General features: G+C 53.9%; 1 protein-coding gene across 2 annotated transcripts in view; it reads right to left on the bottom strand.

Moving 5' to 3' along the window:
* The window catches only part of RFX1 (regulatory factor X1), a 47654-nt gene extending 24174 nt beyond the window's left edge, over positions 1-23480 (bottom strand). For both annotated transcript variants that reach the window (XM_039466067.2, XM_003941705.4), the window contains exons 1-2: positions 23257-23480; positions 9864-10233 (exon numbers count right to left, since the gene is read on the bottom strand). In XM_039466067.2, the coding sequence (XP_039322001.2) occupies positions 9864-10182 (319 nt within the window). In that variant the 5' untranslated portion in view covers positions 10183-10233; positions 23257-23480. The remainder of the gene's footprint in view (positions 1-9863; positions 10234-23256) is intronic.
* Positions 23481-25856: the final 2376 nt, after the last annotated feature.

The following is a 25856-nucleotide window of genomic DNA, read 5'->3' as shown; positions in this document are numbered from 1 at the left end:
AGTGTCCCTAAGAGGCGCTGGCTAGAAGACCCTCACCCCAGCTGGGACACCATCCATCCTGTGCCCTCCATGTGGCCCAGTCTACCCCTAGCAGCTCCAGAGGCTGGGGGTGAACATTTACATGTCCTTCCTCCACCACCAAGGAGCCAAGGTCCCAGGCCCACCTCTCTTGGAAATTTAGAGGAGTTTATCCAACCCCCCTCGCCCCCTGGCGGCAGGATTGAAGGGCCATGGGCAAGGAGTTATCACTGCAGACACTAGTGTTGCTTCTGGCACACCAGGTGTTGTGCTAGGCTCTCCCTGGACAGCCAGAGACAGTAAGAGCTTTTTTTTTTTTTTTTTTTTTTTTTGAGACAGAGTTTCACTCTTATTACCCAGGCTGGAGTGCAATGGCGCGATCTCGGCTCACTGCAACCTCCGCCTCCTGGGCTCAGGCAATTCTCCTGTCTCAGCCTCCTGAGTAGCTGGGATTACAGGCATGCACCACCATACCCAGCTAATTTTTTGTATTTTTAGTAGAGACGGGGTTTCACCGTATTGACCAGGATGGTCTCGATCTCTTGACCTCGTGATCCACCCGCCTCAGCCTCCCAAAGTGCTGGGATTACAGGCTTGAGCCACCGCGCCCGGCTGTAGAGCTTTTTTTTTTTTGAGACAGGTTCTCACTGTTACCCAGGCTGGAGTGTATCTCCTGGGGTTCAAGCAATTCTCCTGCCTCAGCTGCCCGAGCCGCTGGGACTTCAGGCACGTACCACCATGCCTGGCTGATTTTTGTATTTTTAGTAGAGATGGGAGTCCTGCTATATTGCCCAGGCTGGTCTTGAACTCCTAGACTCAAGCAATCCACCTGCCTCCATCTCCCAAAGTGCTGCGATTATAGGTGTGAGCCACTGCGTCTGGCTGACGGTAAGAGCTTTCCCTTTTTTTTTTTTTTTTCGAGACAGGGTCTTGCTCTGTCGCCCAGGCTACAGTACAGTGGTGCAATCTCGGCTCACTGAAACCTCTGCCTCCCGGTTCAAGCGTTTCTCCTGCCTCAGTCTCCCGAATAGCTGGGACTACAGGCACACACCACCATGCCGGGCTAAGTTTTGTGGTTTTAGTAGAGCCAGGGTTTTGCCATGTCAGCCAGGCTGCTCTTGAACTCCTGGCTTCAAGTGATCCACCCACCTAGGCCTCTCAAAGTGCTGGGATTACAAGCGTGAGCCACTGCACCTGGCTGACAGTATGAGCTTTTATTACCCATTTTCAGACAAGGCAACAGAGACCAGAAGCAAGAAAGTGACTGTCCAAGGTCAAATGCACCGTCCACCATGCAGGCCACTACACAGGCTCCCCTCCGGCCCCTCTGAACCTCATCCCACACATGGAACCTGGAGTCACTGGTCCTGCCCATGCTGAACCCGAAGGGCAGTCATGTGTGGACTTGGGCACATGGGCACAGGAAGGAAAGTAAGCTGGGGGTCTACTGGGTCCTCTCAAGGTCTGGGGCATCCAGACTGGGTCTCGGGTATGCAGGCAGGGCACAGGAAGGAGAGGGGCCTGACCAGGGCAGATGCAAAGGCCAAGTCAAGGGCAGAGCACACGAGTGTGTGCTGGGTCATAGGCTGCCAGATGCAGGAGGAGGCGTCGGAGGAGGCCTCCGTGTGGCTGGCCGCATGTGGGCTATGGGGCATTTGGTCAATCCCAGGCCTGCCTGACCAGCTGCCCCTGTGCCAGTTCCACAGGCCCCAATCCCTATGTTTTGCTGGACTCTTCCCTGGCATCTGCTTTAGGCTTCCCTGGGCCATAAGGGAGGAGGCCTCACTGAGAAGGCCCTTCTGGGAGAAACCCGAGACAGCCCCAAGTCACATGACCGGCCCTGCACACCTGGATAGTGGGGCACAAGGACTCAAGCCCAGCCTAAGGGATGGATGGTGCCTCATCCAGGAGGCTCAAAGTGGGCAGGGAGTGGAGGTTTGGCCCTCACCACCTCCAGGGCTCAGGGGCTGGTCCCTGCGCAGGACCCACAGCAGAAGGAAGCCTGGGGAGCTGCTGAGACCAGGTGGCTGTCTCCGGGAAACAGCCTGGCATGTCTCCTGCCTCTGGGGTAGCCCTCAAGGCTGGGACCCCATGCCTGCCAGCCCAGGAGGGCACCAGGGGATGCGTCACGAGGCTGAGCAGGTGAGCATGAGTGACTCGTGTGGATGAGGGCTTCCCGTGCAGGTGTCCCTGTCTGCCTGCGGCCGGGGCCGGGCCCCTCCACCCCTGGGTCTGGCCCTTGCTGTGTTTCAGGGAGGGGAAGCCAGGAGGGGAAGTGGGGGGTGGCACTGGGTCTGCGAGCGAGCGTATGCATCTATCTGCCAGGATCGTGCTCTGGGCATGTGCAGGAGGCCAGGGAGGCCCCCGGTGTCTCAGGAAACGGCAGCTGATTTCCTGCCTCTGAATGTGACACATTAACGTCTCTGAGCAGTGGAATGCCTGACAAGTGAGCCACCCCCTTCTCCCCAGGCCCCGCACTTTCCCATCCAGACCTACTCAAGCCTTCAATGAACTACCTGGGGAGCCAAGGGAAGGCCGGAGAGGCTGGGCTCTGAGCCCGGCAGAAGTTGGGCCCCTGGCGTCCACCGGGGGGCCTGGCTCCTTTCCCCAAGGATAGACGGAGCCATCTGACACTCTGCCTCCTGCCCCTGGGCTCCCTGGGATGACGTCAGTCGGGGGCTCCTGGAGGGGCCTCAGCTGCCCCCAGTGTCCTGTGTCCCTTGTCGGCTCCAACCTCAGTTCCCCATCTGTGTTTGGGAATGCTGACAAATACCCTCCACTTCCCCATCTGGACACAAAGTCTTCTTGGACCCCCCAGAACCCCAATTGAGAAAGGGGGGAAGGGCTGAACTCAGCCCCTCCTTTGGGCCGGGCCCTATTCCCTGCAGGCTGGGTCAGTTTCACCTTCCCGGGAGTGGCTGCCAGATCCCACAATACTCTCCTTCCGCCTTGGGCTCTGGGAGAGTCTGGTGGCCTCTGAGGACGGGATTTATGGATCTAGTATTATTCCTGACCAGAGAAACTTGAGCTTCCTTCCTACCACCCCCAAAGTCACCTTTGGGGAGGGCAGGCGGGGACCAAGCTGGGTGAGCTGTGTCTGGTGTTGCTCTCGGCTAGTGTCCAGCCCCGGGCTCCACGTCTGGGTCCAGGCCCCTCCCTCCCTCTTCCCTGCCCATTCGCTGGGTCCCTGGTCAGCTCCGATTGCTCCTGGCTTGGGAGAAGTCCCAGGTGCCTTGTGGCAGCTTTCACCGGTGTCAGTTACTCCTGCTTCCCTGGTGCTCATGTGGCCTCAGCTACCCTGAGATGAGGCACCCTAATCTGGCAGAGGGTCAGGGAGGAAGGCTGAGGAGTTACTGTGGTGGGGGGTGGGGAGAGGGGATGACTGGCAGGGCACAAGCCAACCTCCTCTTCCTCAGAACAAATCCAGGAAGCGCTGCCCAGTGACCCTTCTGGGGACAGGCTGGCACCTGCCATAATGTGGAGTAGCAAAGAAATCAAATTCCCTGGGACCACTGTGAAAGGCAACTAAGCCACCGCCTGACCAAAGTAAGCCCCAGAGAGTTCTGTGGACAGCAGGGTTGCTGTAACCTGCCCTCATGGGTACAGAGTGCCCTCCTGGGAACACTACCAAAATAGGGGAGACAGAGGCCACCTCCCCATGCCTCACAGCTACTTAGGGTCCAGCCTGGCTCTGTCAGACCCAAAGAGTTTGCCTTGATCTTCGCTTCTTTTTTGAGATAGTCTTGATCTATTGCCCAGGCTTGAGTTTGGGTATAATCTCAGCTGACTGCAAATTCTACCTATGGGGTGCAAGTGATTCTGCTGCCTCAGCCTCCCAAGTAGCTGGAATTATAGGTGCCCACCGTCATGCCCAGCTAATTTTTATATTTTTATAAAATAGAGATGAGGTTTCACCATGTTGGCCAAGCTGGTCTTGAACTCCTGACCTCAGGTGATCTGCCCGCCTCAGCCTCCCAAAGTGCTGGGACTTGCTCTTAACTCTGCAACACCAGGGCATCCCTGGGGAAGTGCCAGGAAGAGCAGGAGAAGCCAAGGCCAAGAGTGGAAGGACTTGGGGAGTTGTGGAGCCTAGAGCTGTGTGCCCACTCCAGACCCTGGATCTAGGGAGCCCGGACCCTGAAGCAGGTAAGACCCACACCCAGGACGTGGATCAGGACCCGTCAGACACTCTGGGGGCCAAGGGGAGCCGTCCACTGGTTACATGCAAGGCCTCCTGCAAACTATCAGCCATGGATAAGCTGACCGGACACGATGGCTTGCTAGGTTCTCCTCCTATAGGCTGTTCTGGATCAGGCTGGTGCTCACCAGTCATTCCACAAAGACTGAGCAGTGACAGAGCCCTGCCTGCAGGTGGGCACCACCACCATCCCATTATCATAACTTTAAGTGGCGATAAGTGTTAAGAAGACCAGCCGGGTGCGGTGCTCACGCCTATAATCCTAGCACTTTGGGAGGCCACGGCAGGCAGATCACTTGAGGTCAGAAGTTCAAGACCAGCCTGGCCAACATGGCAAAATGCCATCTCTACCAAAAAAATACAAAAGTTAGCGTGGCACAATGGCATGCGCCTATAATCCAGCTACTCGGGGGGCTGAGGCAGGAGATAATCACTTGAACCCAGGAGGCGGAGGTTGTAAACAAGACGACAGAGGGTGAGCAGTGGGGGTAGAGGGAGGGAGTCAGGGAGGTGGCAGCTGAGCAGAGACCTGAGGGAGACAAGGGAGACAAGGGCAGCTGAGGGAAACCTGAGGGGGAGTGTTCCTGGCAGGGCACTGAGAGTGCAAAGATCAGGAGGCAGGACTGAGCCTGCTGGGTGTGTGGAGCTATAGGAAGGCCAGGGGGCTGGACCAGGGACATGAGGCCAGGGGGCTGGCAGGCCAGAGTTGAAGTGGCTTGGTATTTACTAGAAGGGGCACAGGGTGCATGGAGCATTTTTTCAAATCTCTTGCCTCAGCCTCCCAAGTAACTGGGATTACAGGCGCCTGCTACCACGCCCAGCTAATTTACATACATGGATGTGTGTATACATGACTCCTACATATATATATGTATATATAGTGTGTGTGTGTGTGTGTGTGTGTGTGTAGCTTTTAAAGCCCTTTTTTGTCAGGCATCAGGGGAGGGGAAGGAGCCTGCTCTCCCACAGCTGAGAAAGCCTAGGCCAGGGTTTCTCAAAGAGTGCCCCTGGGACCACCTGCCTTGGAGCCCTTAGGGTTGAGCTAGGATGTGATGGTACCTAATGGACAGCTGTGAGCCAGCTCCGTCTGGCTGCTGGGAGGGGTCAGACTGTGAGGGCAGAGGCTGGACCAGGCTTGGGGTCATAGAGGTGCAAGAGGCGGGTAGTTCTGGAATAGTTTAGGAGGCGGAGCCAAGAGGTCTTACTCAAGGAGCAGCAGGACAGAAACAAGACTGACCCTGGGCTGGGAGGATGAGGAAGTCTTGAAGGAAGATCTGAAGAGGGAAAAATACAGAATTCAGATTGGCTGTGCTGGCCTGAGGTGAGTTCAATACTGGGTGGATGAGTAAAGAGTGGTTGGATGTGGGGTCCTGGGGTCCAGGGTTGCAGCCCAGGCTGGAGACCTCAATGTGGACATTGAGAGGTGTGACACAGAATGAGGCCATCATGAAGGGGGAGCTAGGGGAGCCAAGAGGGCTTTCCAGGCCTGAGTCCTTTGCTGACAGTCAGGGAGATGAGGAGGAGGCAGCAGAGGGGACCACAGACGGGCTGCAGGGGGGCGGGTGGAGACCAGGGCAGTGTGGGCTCACAGGAGGGGATCTTTGGGAGAAAGGGGGCCAGCTGCAGGGGGTCCAGGAGCTGGAGGATCCTGGATAAAATGGGGGCTTAGCTGGGCGAGGTGGCTCACACTTATAATTCCGGCACTTTGGGAGGCCAAAGTGGGAGGATTATTTGAGGTCAGGAGTTCAAGACCAGCCTGGGCAACACAGCAAGACTCTGTCTCTACAAAAAAAATGAAAAGATTAGCCGGGTGTGGTGGCACATGACTATAGTCCCAGCTACTTGGGAGGCTATGGTGGGTGGATCACAGAGCCCAGGAGTTGGAGGCTACAGTGAGCCACGACTGCACCATTGCACTCTAGCCTGGGCAACAGAGCAAGACCCTGTCTCAAAAAATAAATACATTTAAAAAAACAAAATGGGTGCTGTTCCGCCTTGATGAATGGGTGGGAAGATCTGCAAGAGGGGATTAAGTGATGCAGAAGGAACTAGAAGGAGCAATGGCAGAAGCGTGTCCTGGATGGGGTGGCCTGCGACATGGGCAATGCCGATTCATCCAGCGAGAAGGCAGAGGTGGTGTATGCAGACGGACCCCAGAAGCTGGGCGGGAGAAGGGGTCCTCGTGGTGGCCTGATGGTACTCTATCCCCAGAAAGATTGTCTGCAGGGTCAGGGGCATAGTATGAGGTAGAGGTGATGGAGGTGAAGGCAGGGCAGAGGGAGAACAGGTTTGCTGGAGCATGAAGTTCACTGTTAAGGAAATGTTGCAGGATTTCTGAGCAGCACTGAGAACCCACCAAAGGTGTGTGGCCGGAAGACCCTGCCCATGTCTGCAGCCCGACCTCAACCAGGGCAGGGCTGTGTCTACACAGACGGGGAGGCACTAAGTGTGGCGCTCTTGCAGACACCCTCACTCCCGCCACACAGTAAAGAGTCACTGCCCTGAGTCGCTGCATGTCCCCACCCCAAACCTCTCCCGGGGACCCCGGACCTCCCATGCAGACACTGCAAGAAGCCTCTGGGACACTGCCCAGGGCCCCAGCCCCAACTGCTGTGTTCCACGACGGAGCCAATTGCTACATTTTTCTTTTTCTTTTTTTTTTTTTTTTTTGATGGATTCTTACTCTGTCACCCAGGCTGGAGTACAGTGGCACGATCTCAGCTCACTGCAACCTCTGCCTCCCTGGTTCAAGTGATTCTTATGCCTCAGCCTCCTACAGGGTTCTGCCACCATGCCCAGCTAATTTTTATACTTTTAGTAGAGACAGGGGTTCACCATGCTGGTCAGGCTAGTCTCGAACTCCTGACCTCAAGTGATCCACCCGCCTAGGCCTCCCAAAGTGCTGGGATTATAGGTGTGAGCCATTGCGCCCAGCCAATTGCTACATTTTTTCTTTTTTTCAGACCGAGTCTCGCTCTGTTGCCCAGGCTGGAATGCAGCGGTGCACTTGGCTCACTGCAACCTCCGCCTCCTGGATTCAAGTGATTCTCCTGCCTCAGCCTCCCGAGTAGCTGGGACTAAGGCACGCGCCACCATGCCTGGCTAATTTTTTTTTTTTTTTTTTTTTTTTTTTTTGAGACAGAGTTTCACTCTTGTTGCCCAGGCTGGAGTGCAATGGCGTGATCTCGGCTCACCGCAACCTCCGCCTCCTGGGCTCAGGCAATTCTCCTGCCTCAGCCTCCTAAGTAGCTGGGATTACAGGCACGCGCCACCACGCCCAGCTAGTTTTTTGTATTTTTAGTAGAGACGGGGTTTCACCATGTTGACCAGGATGGTCTCGATCTCTCGACCTCGTGATCCACCCGCCTCGGCCTCCCAAAGTGCTGGGATTACAGGCTTGAGCCACCACGCCCGGCAATTTTTTGTATTTTTAGTAGAGATGGGGTTTCACAGTGTTAGCCAGGATGGTCTTGATCTCCTGACCTCATGATCCACCCGCCTTGGCCTCCCAAAGTGCTGGGATTACAGGCGTGAGCCACCGCGTCCAGCCTGATGACTCTTTATGTACTGATTATCCCCAACCCCATCTGGACCTCCCCTTTCCACAGCCCCTCAGGATGCCTTGATGGTCTCTCCCCTTCCCCTTTTCCACTCTGAGAAGACCAGAGCCAACTTTGATCCAGGCTCCCACTAAGGCCTCCATCCTCCACAGAGCACGTTAAAAACACACTAACTGGGCACAGTGGCACGCACCTGTAGTCCCAGCTACCCGGGAGGCTGAGGCAGGAGAATCGCTTGAGCCCAAGAATTCCAGGCCAGTCCGGACAGCACAGAAGACCACATCTCTAAACCAAAACACGCAGGAATCTAGCCTGATGTCCAGGCTGTACTGCCATTCCCATCAAAGCCCTGAGTCAGGCGAGACAGAAATCCAGACCTCAGGCAGACCCCAAACAAGCCAGAACATTGTCACTATGTTTCCTGTGGGAAATGCTCACAGGGCAACAGGCCTGTCCAAGATGACCTGCTCTCAACACAGGTATTGCATGCCTTGGCCTATGTCTTTTTTTTTTTTTTTTGGAGATGGAATCTCACTTTTTCGCCCAGGCTAGAGTGAAGTGCTGCAAACTCGGCTCACTGCAATCTCCACCTCCTGGGTTCATGAGACTTGCCTGCCTCAGCCTCCTGAGTAGCTGGGACTACAGGTGCCCACCACCATGCCCAGCTAAATTTTTGTATTTTTCACCGTGTTAGCCAGGATGGTCTGATCTCCTGACCTCGTGATCCGCCTGCCTTGGCCTCCCAAAGTAATAGGATGAAAGGCGTGAGCCACCGCGCCCAGCCCCACCTTAGCCTATGTTGTTAGAAAGAAAAGCAAAAATTAAAAAAAAAAGGGCCGGTTCCTGGATCCTCCCCAAAACAACAGGGTGGCTCCTCTAGGAAGGGAGGTCAGGCCCCCAGCTGACCTCCCTGAAGTGGCCACTTGAGGCCAGCCTGGCTATGAGACCCTCACGTGTGTCCCCTGAGAGCGAAGAGTATGAAGATCCCATCACAAATGAGGAAACTGAAGCGGGAGGCCAAAAGACTGGCGTGTAGCCAGGCCAGGCCAGGAGCTTGCCCTCAGCCTCCCACAGCTGTGCGCGCACTTTGATTGCACTGCCTGAACCATGCTTCCAGCGACATCTTACATGCAAAGAGAAATCAAAAGAGCTCTAAGAGGCTGAGCATGGTGGCTCAGGCCTATATTCCCAGAACTTTGGGAGGCAGTGGCAGGAAGATTGCTTGAGCCCAGGAGTTCGAAACCAGCCTAGGGGCAACACAGGGAGACCCGATCTCTAATAAAAATACAAACACTGGGCGTGGTGCCTCACGCCTGTAATCCCAGCACTTTGGAAGGCTAAGGTGTGCGGATCACCTGAGATTAGGAGTTCAAGATTAACCTGACCAAACATGGAGAAACCCGTCTCCATTAAAAATACAAAATTAGCTGGGCACGGTGGTACATGCCTGTCATCCCAGCTACTCAGGAGGCTGAGGCAGAAGAATTGCTTGCAGCTGGGAGGCGGAGGTTGCGGTGAGCCGAGATGGTGCCATTGCACTCCAGCCTGGGCAACAAGAGCAAAACTCTACTTAAAAAAAAAACAATTAGCTGGGCTGGCTGCATGCCTATACTCCCAACAACTTGGGAGACAGAGGTGGGAGGATCATTTGAGGCCAGGAGTTTGAGACCTGCCTGAGCAACATGGGAAGACCCCATCACCACAAAAAATTTAAAAACTTATCCAGGTATAGGGGTGCGCACTTGTGATTTTAGCTACTTGGGAGGCTGAGGTGAGAGGATTGCTTGAGCCTGGAAGGTGGAGGCTGCAGTGAGCTGTGATTGAGCCACTGCACTCCCGCCTGGGCAACAGAGTGAGACCCTGTCTCAAAAAGCAAAACGAAAGCAAAACAGAAACTCTAAAAGCTGCTCTGGTGGGAAGGCCAGAGGCCTCCTTGCATGGCGTGAGCACCCCTGCCCTAGTGATGCCCGATGTCCCACCCAGAAACCCTGGGGGGCAAGGCAGCCCTGTGTCTTCACACCCAGGGGCCTGGGCTAGCTGAACAACTCTGAGAGGAGTTTTTGGACACACGAGTGCTCGGCACTTACCGGAGACAGTGACCACGATGTACTGCTGGGGCGCGGGCGACGGGGTGGGCACGCCGGCCGGCTGCGAGGGTGCGGGCACAGCCGGGAGCTCCGTCACATACTGCTTCTGGCTGCCCGGTGGCTGTGCCTGGGGCTGGGGGCTCTGCAGCTCGGTGACATACTGGGGCTGAGGGGTGGTGGCAGTGGTGGGCGGCTGAGGGGGCTGGGGCGCCGCTGGGGGTGGTGGTGGTGGTGGTTGGGGCTGGGCTTGCGGAGGGGCCTGTGGCGGCTGGGATGGTGGCGGGGCTGCCTGGAGCTCAGTATACGCCTGCGTTGCCATGCCAACGGTGGGGAAAATGATAATAAATAAGGCTTTTTTTTTTTTTTATTCCTTGGGAAGAAAGGGAGGGGGAGAGAAAAAAAACAAAACAAAACAAAAGAAGGAAAAACAGGAATTAATCTACAGGCAGAGAAAGCAGAGACAGCTCTGGGCTCCCTGGAGATGTGCTTGGGTTCATCACTAACTTAATTAAATCCCCAGGCTGGTGGCCAGAAATAGCCAACCCGTCACTGCAGGGGTACCAGCTGTAGACCAGGGCTGGAGCCCCATCCGCGCCCACACTCACGCCGAGCTGGGATGCCCACCTTCCAGTCCCTGGTACCCAGGGACCCCCACAACCATTTCCTCAACCTGCGGGGGAACTCGGAGCCATGTGGTAGCTCTGTACCCTCACCAAGACAAATGGTACGGTTCTCACTGGGTCACTCTCAGATGCCAGGGGCTGCCCCCTCCCTTCCCTCCATCTCCTTAGCTGAGAAACCCAAGTGGACACTTCCTGAAGGCTCCTATAAGCCAGGCCCAGGGCTGGACACTTTCCCCTCGTTACCTCATGGTTGTTTTTTTTTTTTTTTGAGGAGTTTTGTTCTTGTTGCCCAGGCGGAGTGCAATGGTGCAATCTTCACTCACTGCAACCTCTAATTCCTGGGCTCAAGCGATTCTCCTGCCTCAGCCTCCCTAGTAGCTGGGATTACAGACACCCGACACCACGCCCGGCTAATTTTGTATTTTTACTAGAGAAGGGGTTTCTCCCTGTTGGTCAGGCTAGTCTCAAATTCCTGACCTCAGGTGATCTGCCCACCTGGCCCTCCCAAAGTGCTGGGATGACAGGCGTGAGCCACTGCGCCAGGCCTTACTTCACCTTTTTTTTTTTTTTTTTTTTTTTGACAGGGAGTTTCGCCCTTGTTACCCAGGCTGGAGTGCAATGGCGCGATCTCGGCTCACCGCAACCTCCGCCTCCTGGGCTCAGGCAATTCTCCTGCCTCAGCCTCCTGAGTAGCTGGGATTACAGGCACGTGCCACCATGCCCAGCTAATTTTTTGCACTTTTAGTAGAGACGGGGTTTCACCATGTTGACCAGGATGGTCTCGATCTCTCGACCTCGTGATCCACCCGCCTCGGCCTCCCAAAGTGCTGGGATTACAGGCTTGAGCCACCGCGCCCGGCTACTTCACCTTTTAAAACTCAAGTCGTGGTAGCTGAAAAGCCCTCATCTGCCTGGTGTCAGATCCTCACCCACATGAACCCTATCACTGTCTCTTAACTCATGACATATTACTAATCTCTTCTGGGCCTCAGTTTGCCTATCTGTCACCTGGGAATAAAGAAAATACCCAATTCACCAAATTGCTATAAAGATCCAGTGAGATGAGGCTGGGTGCGGTGGCTCACACCTGTAATTCCAGCCAAATCCCAAGCCAAAGTTTGGGAGACAGAGGCGGGAGGATCACTTGAGGCCAGGAGCTCAAGACCAGTCTGGCCAATATGGTGAAACCCCGTCTCTACTAAAAATACAAAGTTTAGCAGGGCATGGTAGTGCATGCCTGTAATCCCAGCTACTCAGGAGGCTGAGGAAGGGGAATCTCTTGAACCCAGGAGGCAGAGAGTGCAGTGAGCCAAGATTATGCCACTGCACTCCAGCCTGGGCCGCATAGCAAGACTCTGTCAATACACACATACAAACACACACAATTTTTTTTTTTTTTCAGAGACAGGAGTCTCACTATCATGCCCAGGCTGGTCTTGCACTCCTGGGCTCAAGCAATCCTTCTGCCTTAGCCTCCCAAAAAGTGCTGAGATTCTAGGTGCGAGCCACCGCACCTGGCCTAGTTCATGGTCAACTTTCCAACAAGCATGTCTAGGGTTGGGTTCTGCCTCCTAGGTAGGGAGCAGAGGCTCAGAGAGGCTAAGGCGCTTGCCCCAGCCACAGAGCAGGGAAGCGGGAGGGCTGCGGTTGACCCCTGGGTGTTCTGCGCTCCTGACTCATCAACTGATTGCCGGAGAGCAGAGTCATGGGGAGAGCGGCCTCTGAGGAGCCCGTGCCGGTTCCCTGCATGCCTGCCATCTGGACTTGGGATTCTCAGCTGAGCAGCATTCCCAGTGGGAAGGTGTTTGAGTCCAAAAGGCCCTGTGAGCTGTGTGGGGCCACAGTGGCTTTCTGGGCCCTCTGCCTGAGGGCAGTTATGGGTCTTGACACCAGATGTAAGCTCATCAGCAAGACAGTGCCCTTCCGTGGCCAGGGGCGACGGGGCTGGGAGCCCGCCCAGGCCACACTGAGAACCCAGCAGCTGTGGCTGACTTCTAGACAGGGCCGGCTTTGGCCAGGCACGGTGGCTCACGCCTATAATCCTGGCACTGTGGGAGACTGAGGTGGTGGGATCACCTGAAATCAGGCATTCAAGATCAGCCTGACCAACATGGTGACCCCATCTCTACTAAAAATACAAAAATCAGGGCCAGGCACAGTGGCCTGTCATGCCAGCACTTTGGGAGGCCGAGGTGGGTGGATCACCTGAGGTCAGGAGTTTGAGACCAGCCTGGCTACCACGGCAAAACCCCAACTCTACTAAAAATACAAAAATTAGCCAGGCGTGGTGGCAGGCGCCTATAATCCCAGCTACTCGGGAGGCTGAGGCAGGAGAATCACTTGTACCTGGGAGGCAGAGGCTGCAGTGAGCCAAGATGGTGCCACTGCACTCCAGCCTGGGCAACAAGAGCAAAATTCCATCTCAAAAAAAAAAAAAAAAAAAAATCAGCTGAGCATGGTGGCATGTACTTGTAATCCCAGCTACTTGGGAGGCTGAGGTTAACACTCTGTCTCAAAAAAATAAAAATAAAAATAAATGGGCATGGTTGTACATGCCTGTAATCCCAGCCACCGGGGAGGCTGAGGTGGGAGAATCCCTTGAACCCAGGAGGCAGAGGCTGCAGTGAGCTGAGATTGCACCACTGCACTCCAGCCTCAGTGACAGTACAACACCCTGTCTCAGAGCCAAACAAAACAAAATGAAAGAACAGGGCGGGCGTGGCTAAAGGGTGTGTCCCTCTGGGCCGGGCATGGCCTCCTTCTGGCTCAGCCCCGTTGCAGCAGTGAATGGGCAGTGGTTTCGGGGCCCTTGTACTCATGAGCCCCATCCCCAGGTCTGAAGCATTTGAGGGTTGGTGGGACAGAGGCACGAGTGGTCAAGAGGAAAGGCTCCAGCTCCGTGCTTTTGCAGCCCCCCTGCCTGGCCCCCTGGAGGTCCCGCGGTCTGAGAGCCCTGCCTGTAGTCGGCAGTGACGCTGGCCAGTGCTACATCCTGGCTGGCAGCAGGACCAGAGCTGCTTCTGCACTAGCAGCACCTGTGTGCCATGATGTGCCCAGGTGGCCCTCCAGCTGCAGGGTGACCCTCAAAGGAAGGAGGAGGTGGAAAACAACGGCTGCTGGTTGACCAGGAGCTCCCAGACCCCTCCACTGAGGTCACCTCCCAGCAGCTGTGTGAGGGAAGTGCCATCATGCCCATTTTACAGCCAAGTTCAGCCAAGCTGAGGGGTAGCCTGCTGAAAGCCTCAAGTAACTGGTGAGGCAGGGATTGAACCCGGGTCTCTCTGCCCCCAAGATACATTCTTCAGCCCCCAGCCCTACTCAGCATGCCAGGCATGGGGAGGCGGGGGCGCTCATTTGCTTTTTTTTTTTTCAGAGGGAGTTGTTTCACTGTGGAATGCTGGAGTGCAGTGGTGTGATCTCAGCTCACTGCAACCTCCATCCCTCGGGTTCAAGCAATTCTCCTGCCTTAGCCTCCTGAGTAGCTGGGATTACAGCCGCCTGCCACCACACATGGCTAAATTTGTGTTTTTAGTGAAGACAGGGTTTTACCATGTTGGCTGGGCTGGTCTCAAACTCCTGATCTCAAGGGATCCACCCACCTTGGCCTCCCAAAGAGCTGAGATTACAGGCATGAGCCACGGCGCCCGGCCTTCCTTTGCTTCTTACAGTCAGTACACAGCATCTTGCCAGTTCTTCCCACAGGGAGACCCAAGCGTCACCTGCAGAGGTTACGCCCCCTGCCCAAGGCCCCAGATAGGGCAACAGAACCCACAAGGGGAAAGCTGGCCTGAGCAGCCCTGAGGAGGCCGGGCAGCGCCGTGATACCCGTCCTTCACGTCTCCCCATACCTCCCTCCCCCGGGACCCAGGTTCTGCCCTTTGATGCCAAACTCAAGAGCCATCCGAGTCAAAAGGGGGCAAGGCAGGTGAGAAACAAGCCCCGGACAGGGACGGATGCACCACGATTCGAACTTGGCTATCTCCTAGCTGAGTGACGTTTGGGAAGGCCTCTACAGCTCCATCTGGGAAATGGGAGGCCAGCCAGCGCTACCAGGCGGGGCTGCTGAGTTCAATCTGATCCCGTGGGCAGCGCGTGGCCAGACATCTGGCGTACTATAAGCACACAGGAAATGGCTGTGGCTCCCTTCACTGCCCAAGGCCCTTTAACGAAGTTCCAGGAAAGATGAAACTACCTCCTGGCCCTGCCTCCCTTCCAGTGTCCAGAGCTTTGGGCTGCTGAGGACGAAGAAAACAGGAGCGTTTACCTGCCTCTCGGGTGTGCTCTCTGTGCTTGGGGCAGGCTGGGGAGGGACCCCAGGACCTTCCTGGCTGGCAGGGACAGAGCTGGCAGGGCCCTGGGGCCACCCTCCCTACAGGTGAGGTCATTCTGGTGGGTGGCGCGGAGGCAGGAAGGAAGAGAAGCCATTTGGGGGCCTTCCCAGCCAGCAGGTGGCCAGCCTTAGTGCTCTGTGGCCCAGGGACTGTGGCAGCAGGGAAACCTGTCACCTCAAGAGGGAAACGCTGCTGTCTGCCTCAAATGGGGCCAAGACCGTCTTCCTCCAGCCCCTGCCCTCCCCAAACTCCTTCCTCCCGCAGTTAGAGGGGAGGAGGTTCCTCACACCATCGGGTCCAATTCTGGCCTGGCTCAGGTACTCAAGTCACTGTTGCTGACAAGCCCTCATCTGCCTGGTGTCAGACCCTCACCCACATGAACCCTAGCGCTATCTCTTAACTTATCAGCATATTACCGACCTTCTTCTGGGCCTCAGTTTCCCTGTCACCTGGGGATAAGGAGAACACCCAATTCATCAATTGCTATAAAGATCCAATGAGATCAGGCCGGGTGCAGCGGCTCACACCTGCAATTCCAGCACTTTGGGATGCCAAGGCAGGTGGATCACCTGAGGTCAGGAGTTCAAGACCAGCCTGGCCAACATGGAGAAACCCCATCTCTACTAAAAACACAAACATGGCCGGGTGCGGTGGCTCAAGCCTGTAATCCCAGCACTTTGGGAGGCCAAGGCGGGTGGATCACGAGGTCAAGAGATCGAGACCATCCTGGTCAACATGGTGGAACCCCGTCTCTACTAAAAACGCAAAAATTAGCTGGGCCTGGTGGCGCGTGCCTGTAATCCCAGCTACTCAGGAGGCTGAGGCAGGAGAATTGCTTGAATCCAGGAGGCGGAGGTTGCGGTGAGCCAAGATCGTGCCATTGCACTCCAGCCTGGGTAACAAGAGCGAAACTCCGTCTCAAAAAAAAACAAAAACAAAAACAAAAAAACCCACAAACATTAACCAGGTGTGGTGGCCTGTTCTCAGGCCTGGTCTCAGCTATTCGGGAAGCTAAGGCAGGAGAATCACTTGAACCCAGAAGGCAGAGGGTGCAGTGAACCGAGATCACACCGCTGCACTCCAGCCTGGGTGACAAAGCAAGACTCTGTCTCAGAGCAAAAAAAAAGATCCAGTGAGATCAGCTCAGCACCAAATAAACACTAAGTGGCAGGTATTATTATTCATTCAACAAATATCCAGGCCAGGTGGGGGCAGAGGAGGAAGGAGACAGGATCTTCAAGCTCTTGAGAGGAGACGCCAAGAGGAAATTCAACCTAAGCTTTCACTGGCATCGCCATGCAGATTCCTGGGCTCTACTGCCCAGCGAGTCGGAAATAGCCCCAGAGTCTATTTCACTAGTCCCTTAGATGATTCCGAGGCACAAAGTCCTGACCTAAGAAACGTTGGCCTTGGCTTTCTCAGCACTAAGACAGCTGGCCTCTTGTGGCCCCTCCCACAGAGAAAGGGCTTCGAAAGCTCCTCACTTACTGACTCTTTCTCCTTCTACGGACACAAACCATGGGCCTCATCCCTTCCAACTCAGGGGCAAGAAGAGGAGGCGATGACCAATATCTGAAAGCCTGAACTCAAAAGGAGGAGGTAGGAGATCAAGGAACAACTAAACCGACTTCTCTATCGAAGACCTTCTCAGCACTGTCATTGCCAATCTTTTTCCTACAATTATTTGGCCACAGAACCATTTTCTATCATTTTAGGAGACTACATTAAGCAATTACACAGGTTTGTTCCCTAGAGAGAAATAAATCACATCTACATACATAGCATGAGGTATTGCCCATACATATGAGCATAACAACCCTTTATTTACGGAGCTTGGCACACAAAACAAGGTAATTACTGAATAAACTGCTCTTTGGCAGCGAATCTGCCAAGGAAATCACTAGTGGCTGCACCTGTCTTCAAAGGCAGCAGGTGTTTATGGAGACTGTTTAAATCTATTACTTTAAATGAGGGCTTGGCAAAGTCTGTAAAGGGCCAAGCAGTAAACGTTTTCAGTTTTGTGGGTAGTCTCTGTAGCAGCTGTTCAACTCTGCCACTGTCATGTGAAAGTGGCCACACACGATAGGTAAACAAATGAGCAGGCTCTGTGCCAATAAAACTTTATTTCTAGTCACTGAGATTTGAACTTCATGTAATTTTCACCTATCATGAAATATAATCCTGATTTTGATATTTCCAATCATTTAATTATGTAAAAATCATTCTTAGCTTACCAGACAAACAAAAACAGGCAGCGGGCCATAGCTTGTTGACCCTTGTGTTGTTTTTTGTGTTTTGGTGTTTTTTGAGACAGTTTCACTCTTGTCTCCCAGGCTGGAGTACAAAGGCACAGTCTCTACTCACTGCAACCTCCGCCTCCTGGATTCAAGTGATTCTCCTGCCTCAGCCTCCTGAGTAGCTGGGATTACAGGTACCCACCACCACGCCTGACTAGCTTTTGTATTTTTAGTACAGACAGGGTTTCGCCATGTTGGCCAGGCTAGTCTCGAAGCCTGACCTCAGGTGATCCTCCCACCTCAGCCCGGCCTGACCTCTGTTTTGGATGTCACATTCTCTAACCAAAGGGTTTATGTCCTCAACAAGGCCCTCCCAAGGACATAGAAAGAAAATTCATGCCCCTCATCTATAGAATGGCTTCAGTAATGAACTTCCAGAAGAATAGTACAATTAAATGGGATGATACGTATTTCTCTCATCCTTTATATCCAATTCATTCATAAAATTTGTCAATTACTCCTCCAAAATATATCCTAGAGGCTGGGTGTGGTGGCACATGCCTGTAATCCCAGCACTTTGGGAGGCCGAGGCAGGCAGATCATTTGAGGTCAGGAGTTTGAGGCTAGCCTGGCCAACATGGTGAAATCCTGTCTCTATTAAAAATACAAAAATTAGCCGGGACATGGTGGTGTGTGCCTGTAATCCCAGCTACTCAGGAGGCTTAGGCAGGAGGATTGCTTGAGTCTGGGGAGACCGAGGTTGCAGTGAGCTGAGAATGTGCCACTGTGCGCGCGTGTGTGCGCGTGTCCACATACACACGCACGCACACACACACACACATATCTCCTAATGACTGGATGCAGTTCTCACACCTATAATCCCAGCACTTTAAGACGCCAAGAATGGAGAATCACTTGAACTCAGGAGTTCAAGACCAGCCTAAGCGAAAAAGCGATGCCTTGTCTATATAAAAAATTGAAAAAAATCAGCCAGGTACCTGTAGTCCCAACTGCTCAAGAGGCTGGGGTGGGAGGATCGCTTGAGCCCAGGAGTTCCAGGCTGCAGTGAGCTATGATCACACCACCACACTCCAGTCTGGGTGACAGAACGAGACCCTGTCTCTTTAAAATATATTCCGGCCAGGCATGGTGGCTCACACTTAAAATCTCAGCACTTTGAGAGGCCAGAGGAGGACTGCTGGAGCCCAGAAGTTTGAGACCAGTCTTACCACCATAGCCTAGTCTCCAAATCTACAAAAACAATTTTACAATTTAGCTGGGTGTGGTGGCGTGTGCCTGTAATCCCAGCTACTCAGGAGGCTGAGGAGAATCGCTTGAACCCAGGAGGCAGAGGTTGCACTGAGCCTCTCTGCAAAAAAAAAAAAAAAAAAAAAAAAAGCAAGCAAGCAAGCTGCAGACCCTCTCCTGCCTCACAGCCTCTTCCTCCTCCCTGTCACACTGTCCCCACTGCCACCTTCATGGCTGGCTTCTCCTCCTTATTCAGGACTCAGTTCACAGGCACTTCCCTGGGTTTCAAGGTACCCTCAAGCACAAACTACTATTTTATTTGCTTCCTGACACTGTGTTTCCCTGTTGGGTTTATTTTCTTTCTTTCTTTGTTTTTTAGAGACAGGGTCTCACTCTGTTGCCCAGGCTAGAGTGCAGTGGTACCATCACAGCTCACTGTAACCTTGAATTCCTGGGCTCAAGTGATCCTCCCGCCTCAACCTCCCGAGTAGATGGGACCACGGGCCTGTGCCATGACACCTGGCTAATTTTTAAATCTTTTTTAGAGATGGGGTCCTACTATGTAGCCCAGGCTGGTCTCAAAGTCCTGGGCTTAAGTGATCCCCCTGTCTCAGCCTCCAAAGTGCTGGGATTACAGGCATGAGACACTGCATCTGGCTGGATTTATTTTCTTCATCCTAGTTACTCTTCCCTCTGACTGAAAAGGTAAGCTCCCCAAGGGCAGAAACCTAGTGGGCCTTGCCCCTCACTCTGTCCCAGCTCTTAGAAAACTGACAGGCAAGGCGGGGTGCGAGGACTCGCGCCTTTAATCCTAATATTTTAGGAGGCCGAGGCAGGCAGATCACCTGAAGTCAGAAGTTCAAGTCCAGCCTGGCCAACATGGTGAAACTCTGTCTCTACTAAATATACAAAAACTAGCTGGCTGTGGTGGTGGATGCCTGTAATCCTAGCTACTCAGGAGGCTGAGGCAGGAGAATCTCTTGAACCCAGGAGGGAGAGGCTACAGTAAGCCAAGATCACGCCACTGCATTCTGTGGTGGGCAACTGTATCCCAGCTACTCTGGAGGCTGAGGCAGGAGAATTGCTTGAACCTGGGAAGTGGACGTTGCAGTGAGCCAAGATCCTGCCACTGTACTCCAGCCTGGGTGACAAGAGTGAGACTCTGACTAAAAAAATAAAAATTATCCAGCCATGGTGGTGGGCATCTGTATTCCAGCTACTCTGGAGGCTGAGGCAGGAGAACTGCTTGAACCCAGGAGGTGGAGGTTGCAGTGAGCTCAGATCATGCCACTGCACTCCAGCCTGGGCAACAGAGCAGGACTCTGTCTCAAAAAAAAAAAAAAGAAAGAAAGAAAGAAAGGAAACTGACAGGTACACAGTGGCACCTGATGCACAAGAACACACTGCTGGTGAGCATCAAAGGCCGGTTCCAACCTATTAACTGCGGAGACCTTCCTCCTGCCAGCAGCCGGCTTGTGCTACAGAGGCAGGCAGTGCCTTCTGGTCCAGAATGGGCCTGGGGAGCACGCGGAAGAAAGTCTCCATGGCCTAGGAAGACCACATCCTGTGCATCTGCTAATGAAGGCAGCATCTCTGGGAGGCGCAGCCTGGCCATCCCCTTACCCTAGATGATCGGGTACGTGACAGAGGAGAAGGGTGAGAATCTCAGCTCCAGAAATGCCCTTCCCGGCTTCCCACCTTTCCCACCATGTCCACATCCCTGCTCACCCAGCTGCCTCCTGGAAAGCTGGGGACAGAGTCTGGGCCTGAGCCTAAGTAGTATTTTTCTTTTTTCTTTTTCTTTTTTTTTTTTTTTTTTTTGAGATGAAGTCTTGCTCTGTCTCTCCTGCTGGAGTACAGTGGTGCGATCTCGGCTCACTGCAACCTCCACCTCCCGGGTTCAAAAGATTCTCCTGCCTCAGCCTCCCAAGTAGCTGGGACTATGTCATGTGCTACCGTCCCTGGCTAATTTTTGTATTTTTAGTAGAGATGGGGTTTCACTGTGTTGGCCAGGCTGATCTTGAACTCCTGACCTCAAGTAATCCACCAGCCTCGGCCTCCCAAAGTGCCAGAGGAGTGAGCACCCAAAGTTACCCACGGGTGCAAAGCCAGTTTTCTTTCTGGTGACTCTCCTAAAGCCGGAGAAAGGCCATTCAGCAGCAAGGGGAGTGACTTTTCCACTACACACTGGATTCCTGGTATCCAGCTTCCTGGATCCCAGTTACCAACCCACACGGCCCAGCAAAGTGAGAAGCAAGTCAACCTTTAAGGCCACGAGGGCTCTCACTGTGTTCAAGATGATAAAAACAAAAGCCAACAGTGTATTTCCGAGTGCTGAGCAGGAAGCGACAATCACCACAACAGCTGAGGCCAATGTAACTATGTTAGCAATTACTTTGTATTTAGTTTGTTTCGGCAATTCCTATGTATTTGATGTTCAACAGGTGTTATTTTCTGGGATCCATAGCACAAAAACATGAGATTGAAACGGCTTCCAAGAATTACTGCCCCTAGACGAAAGGAGGGGAAACTGAGGCCCAGAGAAGTTAAGTTACTCGCTGAGAGCACACAGCTAGAAAAGCTGACTTGTTTCAAGGACAAGCAAACCAACCCATTGTTCTCTTTCGAGTCACATGACTCCTCTGGGCTCAGGCCCTTTACCTGTAAATGTAATGGTGGGTAAGGGAGGCTGAGGCAGGCGGCAAAACCAGATAATTGGTAACATCACTTTCTGCTCAGGTAGCTTTTTTTCTCCTTTGCTCTTTTTTTTTTCTTTGAGACAGAGTCTCACTCTGTTGCCTAGGCTGGAGTACAACAGCACGATCTCAGCTCACTGCAATCTCTTGCCTCCCAGGCTCAAGCCTCCCAAGTAGCTGGGATTATAGGCACACATCACCATGCTCGGCTAATTTTTTGTAGCCATGGGGTTTCACCATGTTGGCCAGGCTGGTCTCCAACTCCTGACCTCAGGTGATCCGCCTGCCTCAGCCTCCCAAAGTGCTGAGATTACAGGGATGAACCACTGTGCCTGGCCTGCTCAGTTAGCTTTTCTAAGAAGCACCGGCCGGGTCCCAGCACTTTGGGAAGCCGAGACGGGCAGATCACAAGGTCAGGAGATGGAGACCATTTTGGCCAACATGGCGAAACCCCATCGATACTAAAAATACAAAAACTAACTGGGCGTGGTGGCAGCTGCCCAAAATCCCAGCTCCTCAGGAGGCTGGGGCAGGAGAATCGCTTGAACCTGGGAGGCGGAGGTTTCAGTGAGCCCAGATCACACCACTGTGCTCCAGTCTGGTAACAGAGCATGATTCCATCTCAAAAAAAAAAAAAAAAAAAAAAAAAAAAAGTGCGCTGATGATCCTTCTAGCAACTTGGCATTTCTAGATTTTTTGTTTGTTTTACTGAAAAATTAATCTCTACCTGTCCTAACTTTCAAGGAGCCCTGCCTCTCCTAAAAAGGGCCTGGCCTAGAAAAACTACCTGGAGAAGTGAGAACCCGCCCCCGTCCCCCGCCCCCCAACCCAGCCTCATCTCAAACTCTTGGGGAAAAGCCTGAAATAATCTTTTTCCATGGAATTTATTGACTGATTTAAAAGGAAATGGCTGTAGTTTGCACAGCGACACTAAGCTCAAAAAGCAAGACGGAGAATATGCCAAGTAAACTTGGCCTGGCTGGCTACTTAAAAAAAATTCTTCCCTGAGCTGGCAGGATCTTATCACCCTAAAAAGCAGTGGCAAAGATTCTCCTTTCACAAATATGGATAGCTTCCCCTTCCCTCTGACCGCTGCTGCCCACGTGGCCCCAGAGGCTGGGACCTTGTCAGTGACATGTGACTCGGTTGACACTCATTTGACACAAAAACATGTGTCTGGCCAAGAGAAGCAGCTTAAAAAAAATCTAACAAACTTCCTCAGGCGCTATTTGCTCCCCCTTTCCCAGTAAGGGAGACCTTGATGGGCAGGACCCAGAAACACCCTATCGCCAAGAACAAGCCCCCGCAACTCCAAACCAGGGAACATCAGGTCTCAAACAGCAGCCCAGAAAGAAGCGCTCAGGTTTCTGTTCCTCTAAACCAGTCCCTCATGATCACTCCTCCCTGCCATGGACTTTGATTTCTGCAAACCAAATCCTCCAAGCTAAATCCAAGTCAACTCCTAGCTCCTCCATGAGCATAAAGTCTGCTTCCCCTCTTGTTTCCTCCCAGAGAGAAGACGGCAGGTTTAGGAGTGGGCTGCAGTGCTGAAATCAGGACTAGCTGACATTTTATCAAACCACATTCAGAAATAGTAGATAGCAGGAAAAGGTTCAAAGGGTTTACGCCCTGGGTGAAATTCCTGAAAGGAATGAGGAGTCCCTATACTCCAGAAAAAGGGCCATGTCAATGATTCTCCCATTATAAAGGATGGAAAACTGAGGCCTCAGATGGACAGGCACTTGTCCAGGCTCTGAGTCCAATGGACAAGTGCAAGGCTCTTAAGGAAGAAGGGAGTCGCTCAAGGATCTGGAAGGAAGCCCGGGTTGTGGCTGCCCCACCCGGGTCCGGAGGTGGAGGTTGGGGAGAGCCACCCGACCCCGCCCACACCTTCCCTCCTGGCTCCGCCCGCCTACCTTGGACCCGCCTCGTCCCTCCCTCACTCCCATTGGCCCAGCCTCCCCAGGCCCGCCCCTTCGCGCCTCCCGACATATAAAAGCCCCCCGCCCCGGCCGGCCGACCTCCACTCGCCGCCGGCCTCCGAGCGCCCGCCCCTCGCGGGGGCCGGGCTGCAGAAACAGGAGCGGGTGGTGTCGTTCCAGCCGGGCCCCGGCCCCCTCCCCCACGGTCCAGACAGTCGGCGCCGCCATTTTGACCGCCCGCCCCTTCCCCCCGAACTATGATTACAGACACATCCGCTGCCCCGGCCCTGCCGCCCACCCCGGCCCGGCCAGCCACCCCTGGGCCGCCCCGGTTACCTCCGCTTCTCCCTACTTCTGTCTGCGGAAAGGCTTTTCGGAGGTCTCGGAGTCGATGTTGGGAAGGGGACGGGACGTGCTGGGGGTCCCCGGGCCGGGCCGGGGGGGTGGGGGTGGGGGTCGGCCGGGCAGTTGTTGTTGTTGACTCGCGTTGCCGGGTTGCTTGGTCGCCACGACTACCGTGGCTATGGCGCCTCCGTTTCCCTCACCGGGGCAACTGTTGCTACCCACCCTACTTACGTCACGCTTCGGGGGCGGAGCCCCGGGTGATTGGCGGCGCCGGGAGAAGCGATTGGAGGGCGCTAACCCCTGCCGCTAAACTATTGGTCGCGAGGCACGCTTTTCAACACCTTCTCGACTTCCTGGCGATCTGATTCATCGATATGAATGTCCATCAAAAGAAACTGACCCCTCAAAGGCAGCGGGGCCCGTCACTCCCGCAGGGAAGCAGCTGGCTAAGACTTAAAGGGGTGGGACTTGTGAGGACGGGATTGGTTTGCCGCTCAGAAAGCTGGCCTCCCGGTTCGACTAAAGGGATGTCGATCTACCAAAGGTTTGCTGCGCTCTCGGGCAGGAGGCCGTACGCATGCTCGACACGCAAGGCCGATTGGGAGTTGTAGTCCGCTCTACGTATACTTTATATGTCTTACCAAATTAAAAAGGCGACAAAGGAAAGCTCCCCTCCAGACTTCTCTCTCTGTCAGTGGGCCAGTTTCTGGCCTCTCGCGCTGACGTCAGGGAAGGAATGAGGGGACACAGCGCAGCCCCTCTGTGACGTCAGCGGCGAAGGCCGGGCTTGGGGTTCGATGACGTCACTGGGCGCTCTTCCCCCCGGCCCCCCCCACCAAACACGCACCACGCCCTTACTGCCCGTGGTCAGGCATGGGTTGGGTGGACGCGGGAGGCTGGGGCGGGGTTCGATTCCAGCTCCCACCCGCTGGAACGACATCCTCCTCCGCCCGGACCGGCCAGACGTCGCGGCCGCCGCGCCCTTTCCCGCCTCCCGTCTCCCTCCAGCCGGAAAAGGTCACCGCTGCTAGGGTGACGGCCGCTATCTCTGCCCCGCAGGCAGTTCGCCCGCCCTGGGAAAGGTCTCTGCAAGGCGGGGGACTTCATTAGCGGCTTCAAACGCGGTAGATAAGCAAAGGTCAGCGCCCGCCGCAGCCCAGAGAGCTTGGTCTGCCCAGGAGAGCTCCCCACAGACCCCGCCACCATCCTCCCGCACAAACGCTCCTCCTTGCCTCAGTTTCCCCAAGGGATTGTCCCGGTGCTGCAGGAGAAGAGATAGAAAAAGGGTCCGCACTAGGGTGAGCATCTTGGGCGCAAAAACTCAGTCATCAAGATCTAATTCAGTATTAAACATCCAAATTAATGGGAAAAAATAAATCTATGATGAACAAAACATCACAATTTGAAAGAAAGACAGGCTCCGCCAACACATGGATTAAGGTCAGATGCGTCATGCAAGCTCAGGGTCAGATCTTGAGTTTAAAAAAATGTTGCTTTTTAATATTTTGGTCTTTTTATATTTTTAGGTTTTACCTTTTTAATTTAATTTAAATATCAATTATCTTATGACTGAGCTCTTTGGCCTTCTCTTACATTTTGCACTCTCATCCCAGGAAGGCCTAGAACAAGAAGGGGAAACGAGAAAGGCTCAGAGAGCCCTGAAGTCTAATGCCAGCCCTGCTGTGTGGCATTCAGAAAGTGACTCCACCTCTCTGAGTTTATTTCCTAGTTCAAGCAACATTCTATTTCCTCAGTGCAAGGCCCTGTGCTGTAAAAGTGAAGAAAGGTGACTTCATTTATGGTGGCTCACACCTGTCATCCCAGCACTTTGGGAGGCCAAGCTAGGAGGATTGCTTGAGCCAGTGAGTTCAAGACCACTCTTGGCAACATACCAAGACACCTGTCTCTACAAAAATTAGCTGGGCATGGGCATGGTGGTGCACACCTGTAATCCTAGCTACTCCGGAGGTTGAGGTAGGAGGATCGATTGAACCCGGGAGGTGGAGGTTGCAGTGAGCAGAGACTGGCCACTGTACTCCAGCCTGGGTGACAGAGCGAGACTCCGCCTCTAAAAAAAAAAGACCTGGCCGGGGGCAGTGGCTCACGCTTGTAATCCCAGCACTTTGGGAGGCCAAGGTGGGCGGATTGCCTGAGATCAGGAGTTCCAGACCAGCCTGGCCAATATGGTGAAACCCCATCTCTACTAAAAATACAAACATTAGGCCAGGTGCGGTGGCTCACGCCTATAATCCAGCACTTTGGGAGGCCAACGCAGGCAGATGATGAGGTCAAGAGATCGAGACCATCCTGGCCAACATAGTAAAACCCCATCTCCATAAAAAAACAAAACAAACAAACAAACAAACAAAACAAACATTAGCCAAGCATGGTGGCAGGCCCCTGTAATCTCAGCTACTCGGGAGGCTGAGGCAGGAGAATCACTTGAACCTGGGAGGCTCACTGGTTGCAGTGAGCTGAGATCACGTCACTGCACTTGAGCCTGGGCAACACAGAAGACTCTGTATCAAAAATAAAAATATCCGTAAGCATGGGCAACCAGGAGCCCTTGAGGCTACTCTGTCTATGGAGTA

This window comes from Saimiri boliviensis, chromosome 14 (assembly GCF_048565385.1).
Source record: "Saimiri boliviensis isolate mSaiBol1 chromosome 14, mSaiBol1.pri, whole genome shotgun sequence".
NCBI lineage: Eukaryota > Metazoa > Chordata > Mammalia > Primates > Cebidae > Saimiri > Saimiri boliviensis.
Note: the sequence above shows the minus strand (reverse complement) of the source record. Positions and strands in the feature narration are given on the sequence as shown.